This window comes from Gopherus evgoodei, chromosome 2 (assembly GCF_007399415.2).
Source record: "Gopherus evgoodei ecotype Sinaloan lineage chromosome 2, rGopEvg1_v1.p, whole genome shotgun sequence".
Taxonomy (NCBI): Eukaryota; Metazoa; Chordata; order Testudines; family Testudinidae; genus Gopherus; species Gopherus evgoodei.
Genome location: NC_044323.1, coordinates 179471097 through 179485569, shown reverse-complemented (window position 1 = coordinate 179485569; position 14473 = coordinate 179471097). Strand labels below are relative to the sequence as shown.

General features: G+C 43.2%; 1 protein-coding gene across 1 annotated transcript in view; it reads left to right on the top strand.

The window, feature by feature from the left end:
- ELOVL2 (ELOVL fatty acid elongase 2) overlaps positions 1-12785 on the top strand; it is a 94530-nt gene extending 81745 nt beyond the window's left edge. Inside the window, exons 7-8 of the mRNA XM_030552394.1 lie at positions 2069-2203; positions 9781-12785. Of these exons, the coding sequence (XP_030408254.1) occupies positions 2069-2203; positions 9781-9909 (264 nt within the window). The 3' untranslated portion in view covers positions 9910-12785. The remainder of the gene's footprint in view (positions 1-2068; positions 2204-9780) is intronic.
- Positions 12786-14473: the final 1688 nt, after the last annotated feature.

Below are 14473 nucleotides of genomic sequence, written 5' to 3'. Positions count from 1 at the left end.
TGTGTCTGTCTAGTGATGGATGCCAAAGACGGTTTGTCTTCGCTTATATCTTCCAAAGTTCAATTACTTTGTTTCAAGAGGCAGGATGACCTCATGCTGTTTTTCCTATACCTGGGAGGATGGAAGTGGCGTTTCCATTGTTTTGATTCCACCATGTTAAATTTAGATAGGAGATAGGTAAATAGCTGTGCTGTTCCCACCTATCTGGCGGAGATCTGTTTCTCCCTTTGATTGGACAGGTTGTACAGTCTAATATCAATGAGTATCCATAATTCCTTATAAAAATACTTTATTATATATATATAAAATAAAACCCCAGTCTGTCATAGGCTTTCATAAAACAGCTTAGTCAATGAACTTTGTATACATTACTGCATTATAAATCAATTGACTCAATGGCTTGTCACTTGAATTTCTAACCCCCTGTCCGTATAGCCCAGATAAAGTTTCTCTTTCTTTCCAGAAGCTGGTCTTCTCCCCTGATTGTTAGCTTGATAGCTTTGTTTACCTAATATGTAAATAGACCTTCATTGTTTCTGCCTGTTGACCAAGCATTCCTTTGTATAGGACAGACCTATTTACCACCTTTCCTTGACAGACCTGGCTTAAACACATTTTAGTCATCATTTCAGCATATAGCCATAACACTTAATACATACCACATACATACATGACTCAAGAATATTACTGATCAGTGAGATATTAGATTTCAAATGATACATTACATGCCGCCTTTTAAAGAAATATCACGACACCAGTGCGTGAGGTGATTCTAGGAGAAACTCCATAGATCATAAAAAACCCTCCCATCATTTATGCCCTTCTTCATAGAAAATGGACACTACTAAATCATGGTAAATGCATCACTGATTAAAAAGTCATAAAAGCTATCAATTCTGTAAGATGTTAAAATGATATACTTTTCAGATAACTTTCCTATAAAGCTTTAAAATTCTATGACTTTTTTTTTTTTTCTTCAAAAAGTTGTGCATCAGCTACTTACGTGCACCAAAGTCTCTCCAAAACAGGAAATGTAGCCCTGGTACAATAAGAAAATGCAAAAATCACATAAAGAAGCAAGAGCACAAGACAAACACTCTCTGATTTAGAAAAATCTGCTTTAGACTGGATAAAGTACACAAAGCCATGTGCCCTTTGTAGTCAGCCTTAATACATCAAGAATTGTGTTGTTTCAAAAACATATCAGGCTGCACTTCTTACTGGTAGTAGAATGTTCTCTATATATTTAGATTTTAAAAAAAGAAGACTTCTTTATTCTTATTTTGGGAACAGACACCAGCAAAAAGCTCTAAAACGATCTTGTGAAAATGTGTATTCTTTGAATCAGGACTGCATCTTAGGTCTTTTGTTTTCCTGCACACTTAAAACAGAATAATGCCTCATTCTAAATAAAACTACATACAGTACATTGGTTCCATAGAGTACCGCATAATTCATTTGGTTGGATAGGGTCATATGATCCAGTTAATTAGGCCATGTTTGGTAATCCAAAATAAAGATCTTTTGCAGCTCCCTCCCCCATCTCATTTCTCCTTTATTTGCTGTGTTCTTACACCTACCAACACAACCAACACCTACCTGACCCAGACTTCTAGTTTCTCCTTTAAAATGGATGTTCCATTTTCAACTCAGTCTTTTGAAATGACTTCTTCAGTTCTCAGATATTCATCAGGTTTCTCTCAGGTTCTGCTTTAAAGATGATGCTGTAGGCGGCACAGTGTTCTAGGGGACATCCCAGCCCTATTAAAAGAGCATAGCTACCAGTTTGCCAGCCAGTCCTGGAAGAAAACTTGTGTTTTCAAAAGTACCTATAAAATGCCCAACCCTTAATTCTTTAGGCCTTATATGGGAATAATTCTGATAGGCTTAGAACAATGTCCCCAACATAATGCTCACAAACTACAAAAAAATTATAATCTGGAGATTGCATAGGAAATACCTGATTAAATGATCACCATCCTCTTTCCTGAAAATGCTCAAATAGTAACAAACAAACAAAAAAAACCCTCATCTAAATGTATATAAATAAAATGTATGTCTTTTACAGATTCAGTTTCTGCTCACCATTATCCACACTCTTAGTGCTGTTGTGAAGCCATGTGGATTTCCATTTGGTTGCCTCATGTTCCAGTTTTCATACATGGCCACACTGGTTATTCTGTTTATAAACTTTTATATTAAGGTAAGCTGGGGAAAGTAAAACTCCTACACTGAGGTCTAATTTCAGGTTATATTTATTCATCAAGCTCCTGATTTGCTGATGAGTGCAACTCTGTGAATTTATACCACCATGCACTGTGCTACCAGAAATCAGAAATCTAGAATGTTTTGCCAAATGGACTGATCCATGACATAAGAAACCTTAATACAATCAAATTGTTAGCATTTTATTAAAAGAAAATACCAGATTTTTTTTTGTTTTTGGTGGGTATTTATGTTTGTTGTTTTTTGTTTGATTGGTTTTTTGCTATTATAGCAGCTGAGGAATATGGATAAACTACTTGAAAAGAAAAAAACATACCTTCAAAAATTAAGTGATCCTGAGTTCACGGAAATGCCATTTCCTTTCTCATTAAGTGCCCAATTCTACAGTGTTCTGAGCACTTTCTGCAAGCTGCTTTCTGCCCTCAACTGCCAATAAAAATAAAGGAAATACAGTGACAGATAAGTGTTAACTTTTGAGCATTAAAGGCCTGACTGAAGTCAATAGAAGGACTTTAGTTCCTTCTGGCCTGAATTTACTGATGCTGGAAGGATCAGGTTAGAAGGAACTAATCCTTCCAGCCTTCCTTGTGCAATTAGGCCTATTGACTCCATCAGAACTACTAACATAAGGTTTATTCTCATGAGTGAAGGCAGGATTAATCAAGCCAAAAATATAGATGCAATAGACAATATGAAATATCATAATAGGCAGTTCTAAGAGTAATGAATAATTGTCATGGATTGTCTTTTTTTTTTAAAAAACACTTTATATTTAAAAAAATAAGTCATAAAAATGAAAAAAGGCACCACTCCACCCCAGATAAAGAAAAATCAAGTACATGCAAATAAGCAATAGGACATATTTAGAATAGATGTAGAAAATATGCAGGAATATCCAAAACCCTATACACCTTTATTGATGGAGAACAGAAGATAATTCTCATGAGAAACAGTGGCATTAAATGGAGAATTCTGTATAATAAACTGCAAAATACATTTAAAAACAAAATTATAGCCATTCCTAACTGGACAATTTTTATCAGTTAATCATAAAGTGTCAGATTTACCTTGATAAATTGTCTAAGTATCTATCAAGGAATCTGGCCCCATTTAAATCAATGGCAAAACTTCCATTAGACTTCAGTGGGGCTAGAATTTCATCCCTGCATTTGTTTTTGTTTGTGTTTTTTTTTTTTTTTTAACTATTAACATAACTTTTAACAGATCTTTGGGATTTAAACCAGACTTCCTTTCAATTGATTCTATCCAGCTAGGTAAATGCAGGAGGCCAAATTATGTTCTCAATTCCACTAATCATCATTTTAAATTCAGAGCAATCCCACTGAAGTTGGGGGTGGGTATGGTATTCTGTATTTGCAACCATGCAGCAGACCAGAGTTTGGGCAAAAAGAGTTAGTTATGCTTAATATATCTTTAAAAACAACAAACAACAACAACGCAGTCTCTGCAAAATGCAAATTCCAGTCTCAAAGACTGAATTTGGTGCTGTTTTAATACAATGAGCCTTTTATCAGTGGATAATCCTGTTGTAATGGCTGCAAATTGAGAAAAATTCAGGCTGAGTAAGTGATGTGTATATTAAAATGCCTTATCCAATACCCGTGGAAGAACTGGGCATCAGATGGGGCCAACAATGAGCTATGTCTCAAATTACATCCTTGTAGCCAATTGATCAGATAAAAAAAAATTGGACCAATAGCCTTTCATGCAGGATCATAGTTTAATTCAACTCCCTAGTAGGTCACACATCCAACAGTTACCAGGTCTCAGATCCTATCTATACAATTTAAACAGTGTTCAATGTGTACTGAACAGGTTTTGAGGCATTAGTTTCATTTTACTTTTATTTTTAAAGGCATGCTTGGAAATATCCTAATGCAGAAGTAAATTGAAATACATTTACTATTTTTTTTCCCCATCCTTACATTTTCTCCATATAATTTTTAAATTTTGATATGCTGATTCAGGGTACAAAACTCCAAGAAAGAGTGGAATTTTGATATCATTTTACACGTTTCCCCAGTCTAAACACAAATGCGCAGGAGTATCTGTTTTTGGAAATTCTACATTTAGGCCTTGTCTACACTAGCAAGTTTCTGCACAACAAAGCTGCTTTCTGCTGTGTAACTCCTGAGGTATACACACGGCCAGGCCACTCAGTGCACAGAAACTGCGCAGTTGCAGCACTGTAAATAAATAAAATAAATAAATACATACATACCTACCTACCTACCTACTCCAGTGAGAGGCATACAGGTTTCTGCGCCAGGGCTACAGCACCACAGTGCCAGTGTAGACATCCTGGTTGATTACAGCACTGCAGTTAGCCTCTGAGAGGTGTCCCACAATGCCTGTTCTCACCTCTCTGGTCATCGATTCGAACTCTACTGCCCTGCCCTCAGGTGCTCCACCCCTTAAATTCCTTGGGAATATTGAAAGTCCCCTTCCCGTTTGCTCGGCGATGCATGCAGTGGTCTCAGCACATCTTTCTAGGTGACCATGCCTGCTTCGTGCTCCTGGCGATCCCCTGCTTGGAGCAATGCCGAGCTGCTGGACCTCATTGGCATTTGGGAAGAGGAGGCTGTCCAGTCCCAGCTGCGCTCCAGCCGTAGGAATTATGATACCTACAGACAGATTTCACGATGCATGACAGAAAGGGGCCATGACTGGGACACACTGCAGTGCAGGGTCAAAGCGAAGGAGCTGCGAAACGTCTTCCACAAGGTGCGGGAAGCAAAACACTGTTCTGGTGCTGTGCCCATGAGCTATCGGTTCTACAAAGAGCTAGATGCAACACTCGGTGGCAACCCCACCTCCACTGCGAAGACCACTCTGGATTCTTTGGTAACTCGTGTGACAGTCAATAGCGGACTGAGTCAGGAAGAGGAAATCTTGGAGGAAGAGGGGGACCCAGAGGCAGAGGATGACTCGGAGGCCAGAGATACATGCAGCCAGGAGCCCTTCTCTACCCCAGAGGAGGCTAGCCAGTCACAGTGGTCAGAACTTGGTGAAGCACAAACAGGAGAGGAAGCCCCTGGTAAGTGGCTTTGATTTTGGGAATTGCTGAAGCGAGTTCTTGGGGCCAGGAGGGTTGCAGAAAGCAGGCTTGTGCCTGTATTATGCACATACCTCCACATACCTAGTCTGAGCAGCAGAACAGAGTGTTGATTGACTCCCTCACTTCACAGAAATCTGCCTCAGATCTCCAGGAAACTCTCGTGGAGCTACTGGGCAATCGCTGCGCAGGTTCTTTGGCAGAGCTTCTTTGGTTCTTGCCCTATTAAGGGTAACTTTCCCACGCCACTCTGCCATCAGCCTGGGGGACCATTGCTGTACATAGGCGAGCCATAAAGGCCAGGGTGGAAGCCACAGTCTTGGAGAAGACCCTCCCTTGATTCCCTGCTCACCCTCAGCGGTAAGATATCTTCCTACATTTTCCACAGACTGTGTTAATTATGGGACAGTAATGATTATAAGGTCCCCCCTACAGTGCTGCCTCTCCTCAAGAGCTACATGCCCAGTGTACAGCAGGGTCCAGGAAGAGTGATTTCCCCGCCTCTGCAGTTCCTCATCATTTTGGGGGTCTTGTGGCTCATGTGTGTTTGCCTGGGGTCAGCCAGTTAGTGACAGGTATGTGAATAGTGGCTGCGTTTTAAATCACTGAATCAGTGGTCTGTGTGTTGCAAACAATACTACTTCTGTAAAATGTTGCACTTTGGCTTCACAGAGATAACAAAGAGGGAGGCTGGGCTCCCAAGGTTATTGCCAGCCAAATGGCTGCACAGAATTAGAAAGCAGCTACGAAAAACTAAAGAGGACTTTCTGCGTGATATTATGATGCACTCCGTGGCTGAAAACCATGAATTGAAGGAGCAGCAGGACAGCAAGAAGAGGGACCGAAAGGAGAACGTGGTGCACCAGAACGAAGCAGCTCTTAAAGGTTATGAAGCACCAAGCAAACACGCTCCAGGTGCTACTAGCACTGCCAACTGAGCAGTGCCACACCCATCCTCCCTTGCAGCTGCTGTCGCAAAACTTTCCCATGTGCCTTCCAGACACTGCCAACACACTCTTATCAACCTCCTGGCTCCAGTCTGTACCCGCTGCATTCCACTCCTGCTCCATCACAGTCCAGCCCTGTGGACTCCCATTACCCACTGCACTCAACACCCGTCCCTCTGCAGTTTAGCCCTGCTGAAGAACAGTACCTGCCGCACTGTACTGCAAAGGACATGGTTGCATATGATACCTGGACATACACAAATCTTTAACTGTCCCGGGAGACCCCCGCCTTCCCGCATCCCCCACAGTGCTGAGGTGTTTTTTGTTTATCTCTCTCCTCCGGTTGTTGTTTTTTTAATAAGAGAATTGTTTGGGTTTGAAAGCAATCTTTATTCCATCAACTGAAAGCAAACAGAGCCCTGCAAAGCAACAGGCAATTTTCTTAAGCCTTCATAGTGCATCGTCTGCACCAATCACAATCACCTCCTAGCATTACAAGCACTACACTCCCAAGCATAGCAACAAATATTAGTGGATTTCAGCTTCAAAATTGCTTCCTCAAGGCATCCCTGATCCTTATGGCCCCATGCTGCGCCCCTCCAATAGCCCTGGTCTCTGGCTGTTCAAATTCAGCCTCCAGGCACTGAACCTCAGTGGTCCAACCCTGAGTGAAGCTTTCACCCTTCCCTTCACAAATATTATGGAGCCATTATAAGCATAGGAATATTGTCATCAGCCAGGTCCATTTAAAGGCAGCACCAGTGGGCCTTTAAATGGCCAAAAGCGCACACAGTCATTCTGCACTTGCTCAACCTGTTGAAACTCTCCTTGCTGCTTTCAAGGTGCCCCGTGTAATCCTTCATAAGCCACGGTATTAAGGGGCAGGCGGGGTCTCCCAGGATCAAAATGGACATTTCCACTTCCCCTACGATGATCTTCTGATCCAGGAGGAAAGTCCCTGCTTGCAACTTCTTGAACGGGCCAGTGTTCCGAAAGATGCACATGTCATGCATCTTTCTTGGCCATCCTGTGTTAATGTCCGTGAAACACCCACAGTGATCCACAAGTGCCTGGAGAACCACTGAGAAATACCCCCTTTCAATTTATGTACTTGTGACCTGGTGCCAAAATTGGAATGTGTGTACCATCTATCGCCCCTCTGCTGTTATGAAAGCCCATTTGTGCAAAGCCATCCACAATATCATGCACATTGCCCAGAGTCACGATCTTTCAGAGAAGGATGCAGTTAATGGTCCTGCACACTTCCGTCAACATAAGTCCAAAGGCTGACTTTCCTACTCCGAACTGGCTAGCAACCGATTGGTAGCAGTCTGGAGTAGCCAGCTTCCACAGTGCAATCGGCACGTGCTTCTCCAACGACAGGGCAGCTCTCATTCTCGTGTCTTTGCGCCACAAGGCTGGGGCGAGCTCATCACACAGTGCCATGAATGTAGCTTTCCTCAGTCAAAAGTTCTGCAGCCACTGCTCCTCATCCCAGACGTGCATGACCATGTGATCCCACCACTCAGTGCTGGTTTCCTGAGTCCAAAAACGGCATTCCACTGTAGCCAGCACCTTCATGAATGCCACAAGCAATCTCACGTTGTAGCTACTATGTGTGGCGAGATCAGTGTTGAACTCTGCTGGCCTTTGTAGTTTAAGAAATAACTCCACTGCCACTCGTGATGTGTTAAGGACAGCGAGCATCATATTGATCAACAGTGCAGGATCCATTCCTGCAGACTGAAGAGGCAAAGTGTGCAGTACACAAACCGTTGAAAGATGGTGCCAATTGTGGACAGAAACGGAGGGATTGCTGGGAGGTGAAGCAGTGCATCACAGGGCCTTGGGACAGGACCCAGGATGCCCCGCAACCCTTTCACCTTCCCACAAATCTTAACAGCAAAAGAGGAAGAGATGCTCTGTGGGATAGCACCGCTCTGAATACTGATGTAAGTGCTGCAAATGTGAACATGCTATTGCGCAGACAGCTAGTAGTGTGAACACACAACAGAGGTTTCCCTTCAGCACTCTCTGAGCAGCTCTGTAACTGCTGGCAATGTAACTGCCAGTTTAGATGTGCCTTACCTAATCTCTTCAGGTAAGTCAAAGATAACGCAATAGCCCCTGATCTTGTTGAAATCAGTATTTAGACTGATTAATAATAATTTTTATTAATTATTGAAAATAGATTAACTGCTGATCAGCACAGATACCCACTTAAACTTATCTGCATTTTCCTCAGTAGAATGCATGCCCATTAACATCTAGTTTCTCATTTACCAGTTGGGATGATAAAGAGGCCTATTGAGAGACCACAAACTGTTTTATGTGAGTCAAAGAAATATGGGTCATACATCCGCAAAACACTACTAGTTCTAAGTAAAGGACTCTGGCTAGAGGTTGGAGAGGCAGATGAAAGAAAAGGAACCTCTATAAATTTTTAATATTTTGGGGAGACTCACATAGAAAGAGCATTGTTAGAAAAAGTCAACAGGCATTGGTGCTTAGCTCTAAAAGTGAGCATCAAATTGAAGTGTCAGGTGCAATACATTTCTCAAGTTTGTAAATGAAAAATAATTTTAGAAATTACAGGTGACAGGAAAGTTAAAATGTACCATTTAAAAATATCAGCTCTACAGTATGGGCTCTGGAGCCTGCTGAGGTCTTAAAACAAACAGGTTGAGGTTTGCCAAAATAAATCAGTTAGTCTTTAAGGTGCCACCAGACTCCTTGTTTTTGTGGATACAGACTAACATGGCTACCTCTCTGATACAGTACTTGTTAAAATAAATGTTTGCTTAAAATAAAGATTTAAAAAAATCAAAAAGGGAAGAAAATTAAATGAGAGATATATAAAGTACAATCAATGAAAGGCACAGTGATGTGTATAATACGCACAGCACAGTAGCTCAAGGGTTCTGGTCTAAGCAGAAGTGACCCATCATCCTGTTCTATTAGGGTTCCTATCCTGCACCCATCATGGTGGTATCTTACAGCCATTTGGTTGCCTTTGTGAAATGTTTTACTTTTTCCCCTTCTAGGCTTTTATATGGTTATCATCGCTCCAGTATCTGAGCACCTTACACTAGCCCTGTGAGGTAGTCAAGTATTAGGACTGTGACTCAAAAGATCTGGTTCTGCCATAGACCTTGGATAGTCTCTTTGTGCCTCAATTCTTCATATGGAAAATGGGGATAAGAGCACTTCCTTTGCCCGTGTTATTTCAGTCTTCGGGGCAGGGGCGCTTTCTTACTCTGTGTGTCCATACAGTGCCTAGCACAATGGGTCCTTTGCCTCAGTCGAGATCTTTAGGTGTTACAGTAATATCAGTAAAGACTTCCCATATTGTACATAGCATAGCTCCCTTAGTTCAACCTGTAATCTGATACGTATTTGCCTCTAGAGAACAGCTGAGAGCTCAAGTTAAACTTTTACAATTAATTGTAAGACGTAGTGTGTGTGTGTGTGCGCGTGCACACCTCTACTAAATGAAACCAATTATTTACCTTGGGATTTTGCTCTTTATAGACATACCAGAAAAGGCCTTCAAGAACCGATATGAAGAAGGTCCCTCCTGTGACAGAAATCAGGAATGGTTTCCATAAAGACTACTTCACTGCAGCCAATGGGGTTCTGAACAATAAGAAAGCACAATAAGTACAGTAACTCAATACTACATTGTAGTATTTTTCCACTTTTTCTAAATAAAAAAAGAGAGACTGAGTTATGAGACACAGTTTTAGTGTAAACTCGGACTCAGTTTGATTACATTTATCAGGTCTTTGTACCAGACATTTATTAATTAATGTATTGCTATTTAGATTTTAACAGTGTGTAGCTTTAAGTGCTTTGTCCAAGATCACCATCAAAATGAGAACGGCCATGTGAGGCATCATCCCCTTCCCACATGTAAAAAAGGTACATTCGTCAATCTCTAATGTTGACACAATGCCTTACAAAAACATTTCACTGGGAAACCCAAAGAGTGGTCACATTTTCATGGTAGCCTTCAAAAGGTAGGGTTTTATTCAGACTAAAAGGTTTTGGCACACCCTATGTACAAGGTCTCCAGAATACCTGTGTCATGCTCTGCTGACTTAAGCTGAAAGGCAGTGAGTGGTCAACCTGTTTTGACTAATTTAGTCAAGACCACTTATGGAAATCAACAGGATAGATAATTCATACCAGTGCCTGACTCCATTAGCACCCCTGTTCTGCCCCTGCACAGCCTCTCTCAAAACAAACTCCATCGTGTGTCAGTCCCGAGGACGTCAAACCTCCCTCCATCATCATAGATATTTTTATTTCAGGAAAATAATTCAACTAATGGAACAATAATTAGTGTCATAGTCCCTGTGCCCCACATTTACAATTTCAGCATGCACAGAAATATGCACCACACATTTGCTTTATGCACATAGGGCCTAGTCCAAAAAACTCAAAAGACGACAATGGGAGTCTGTTGACTTCACTGGGTTTTGGACCAGGCCTACAGTCTCTTTGGCTTTGTCTAGATTAGGGTTTAAAGGTGTGGTGTTAGATGCAGTTACCTAACTCCATTTAATTAACTAACTCCTGTGAGAACTCTAGTGGAGACAAAGGAGCTGTACTTTAGAGCGAGCTAGTTGGTCCAGTTAAAGCTAGGAGAAATTTGAGTAAATTCTTTGACCACTTGTCACAAAAGCAGAGTTGACAGGAAAGACCATGATTTTTAATTTAATTAAAAAAATAACCTAGTGAGGACAAGCCCTTAAAAGCCATAAAGAGTCTCAAATGCATGTGAAGAAAAAAATACTAATGCACAAACAGCCTGCATATGAATCAAATTCCCATGCTATATGAAAGGACTCTGGAAAGTAAATTGAACTTAAGGTGAGTGAATCCCACAGAATCCAGGGCACATCCTATAGGAATTGCCATATCAGAACTGATCAGTAGCCCACCGGTCCAGTCTCCATCAGTCACTAATGGAGAATGAACCCTATGAAGATGTAAAAAAGTAGCAGATTGTGCTACTGTATTCTGTTAAGAGGGATGGAGGAGATTTCCTATCTCTAGCTATTAAACTGGTTGTGCCTTGAAGTACAGAGATCATTGTCCCTTGTAATTTTATCTTTACAGATATTATTCTTAGTCAAATAAATGCTAAACTGCTATTAGTCAATTTTATTTTCCTCTCACCAACCTATTCACCTCAGTAACACCCTGCAGCAGTGAGTTCCCTAGGTTAGCTGGACATTCCTTTTTTAAAAGTATTTCCCCAAATCCATTGCATTTATTTAGTTTTGCATTTGCTCCTCTTATTCTTGTATTATTCCCGTATTCCTATCCCATCCCACCCTATTCCCGTATTATGAAATGGGGCAGAGCACATCTCCTCTAATTCTCTTTTTCAAACTAAAGTAGTTCTAGCTTCTTCAAAACCCTCTTATATGGAAACATTGCCAATTCAAAAAAAAAAAAAACACCACCTCTCTCTAGTAATTTTTTACTACCCTTTACTGGATAATGGACATCAATCCCAACCCAGCAGCTCCCACAAGTTCAGAAAGCTATGTAGGAATGCTATTGACTGGCCCTTCCTCTCATCTCTGTTTGGCTTGTTGAGGTGAGCACATGAGAGAGCTGAGGTACTAAAGTGATGGGAGAACTTCCAAATCCCTGTCCTCAAATTCTCTCAGCGGGTCTGCCTGGAGACTCCACTCTTCTGGCTGAGCCAATGGCCCCAGAAGTATCACATGTAAAGAGACAGTCAGCTGCCTTAGGGAATATTGAATGCAGGCAGACACCAGTTTAAGTGAGTAGAGATATTAGTAGAAGGAAGAAGGAGCAGACACACTAGGGACTTGGGAGCAAATAGAAAAGGAGCAGATTGAGGTGATGGGGTAACATAGGAGAGGATGGACATTTTCGATCAGTGGGAAGAATTGCAAGGCAATGGGATGGGGTCATTTCAGAGTTCAGTCTGAATGTGTGCCTGCAAGCCCATGGGCCTGTCTGAAGATAGTCAGATCAGGGCTGTGCTTAGGCATATGCAGAATACGCAGCGGCCAGCCCCCTACTCCATCCTGCCCCCATTCCACTCCTTCCCCCGAGCAGCCCCCTACTCCATCCTGCCCCCATTCCACTCCTTCTCCCGAGCAATGCAGCCCACAGGATTAACGGGGGTACTGGAGCCAGCAGAAGTGGTCAGGCCCACCCCTGCACTCACCAGCAGCAGCAGGAAGCAGAATGACCTGATCCCAGCCTGCTCTGCCAGCTACCAGCTGCATTGCTGCACTTCCCGCCACCATCGCCGCTGAATGCGGGGGCAGGCCTGACCCCTTCCTCCAAGCCCCCTGACCCAAGTGTCAGGGCTGAGAGCTGGGGAGGGGAGCGTAGCAGAGTGGGCTGGGGCCAGATCGCTCTGCCTCCTGCTGCCATTGCCAGGCCCACCGCTAATTCCCCACGCCCAGGGTCAGGCATCGCTGTGGAGGGTCCGCTGGTCCCACGGGTTCAGTGGCGCATCTGCACGCCTGCGGAAGGTCCACCAGAGCTGCAGAACCGGCAGAGCGCCCCCCACAGCGTGCCGCTGTGCTTGGGGCGGCGAAATGGCTAGAACCGCCCCTGCCCGCGCCTCCCTGCCCTGCTGCTGCTGCCCCCTCACAGTTCCTGCCCATGCAGCCCTTGAGCGCAGCTCCTCTCTCCCCCCCCTCAGAGAAGCCAGCCCCCCACATGGGGGGGGTGCAGGTGCTTGGGCTGCGTAGGGCACCACCATAGATAGGGACGACCTTGAGTCAGATCCCTGATTTGGACCTCTTCTAGTTATGACTCTGATTGCCTGAATGCAACCATTATACTCAGGGCCGGCACTTCCATTTAGGCGACCTAGGCAGTCGCCTAGGGCACCAGAATTTGGGGGGGGCGGCCTTTTGCCACCCTTGGCAGCTGGGAGGTCCTTCCGCGCTCCAGGTCTTCGGCGGCAATTCTGTGGCAGGTCCTTCACTCGCTCTGGGACCCGCCGCTGAAGTGCCCCGAAGACCGGGAGCACGGAAGGACCTTCCCACCGCAGAATTGCCACCAGCGACCAGGGGCGCGGAAGGACCCCGCCTCGGGCGCCAAAAACCCTGGCACCGCTCCTGATTATACTGAAGCAGAAGACTGTAATCCCCACTGCAGCACAGACAGCTCATTTAAGCAGCCTTGTTACTGTGCAATGTTTTAATAAATTAGATGACCAAAACTAGCTGCAGTAGTAGGGTGACCAGACAGCAAGTGTGAAAAATCAGGATGGGGGTGGTAAAATAGGGGCCTATATAAGAAAACGACCCAAAAATCAGGACTATCCCTATAAAATTGGGACTTCTGGTCACCCTATGCAGTAGTCAAGTATTTACATAAATGGCACTGGAATATCTTCTAACTCCTGCTCATTGCATAACACAGCCACATTCTTGCTCCTCTTTGAGCTGATGTCTTCATTCTGTCCACAATGAAGGTCTCATCCTTCCAGGACATGTTAAAAAAACCCACAACAATCTAAATTCAGAATTAATCAGCATGAATGAATAGCTTAAAGTTGGCACTTCAGAGAGATTTTGCTTGGCAGTTCTCTCCAATAAACATTGTAAAAATCCCAAGAAGTGAGCAACTAGTCGAACAGATTCAAATGGGACGTTAGAGACAAGGTGGGTGAGGTAATATCTTCTATTGTTGGGGGAGAGAAGCTTTCAGTCTACACAGAGCTCTTTTTCAGGTCACTGAAAGACATGGTCCCATCCACCTTGTCTCCCCAATATCCTGGGACCAACATGGCTACAACAACACTTCAAACATCACATGGGAAGTGTGAGCTCTTTAAATGTGGGTAAAACTTTGGAAGACCTCGCAGGCATAGATTTTGTATGAGAAATGTCTCCAGCTGTGAGGGGCACAGACAAAAGCAGGTCAACTGACTAGATGCGGGAGGAGGCAGCTGGTCAATGAATAGAAGTAAATTCAAATGATGGGTTATTAGACTTATGAGCTAGTGCCTAGGCACCACTGGTCACCAAAGCAGAGTTGACAGGAAATCCCATTATTTTTCATATAGTCAGAGTTGTCACTCTGCCTCCCAGACATTACCAGAAGTCATTTTAGCCTCATATCAGGAGCAAGATTCCAGAGTCAGAAGGCATAATTATTAATTGGTGTCAAGCAAGTTAATCTTAGACCCACAATATAGAGGTAGGGCAACGAAGAG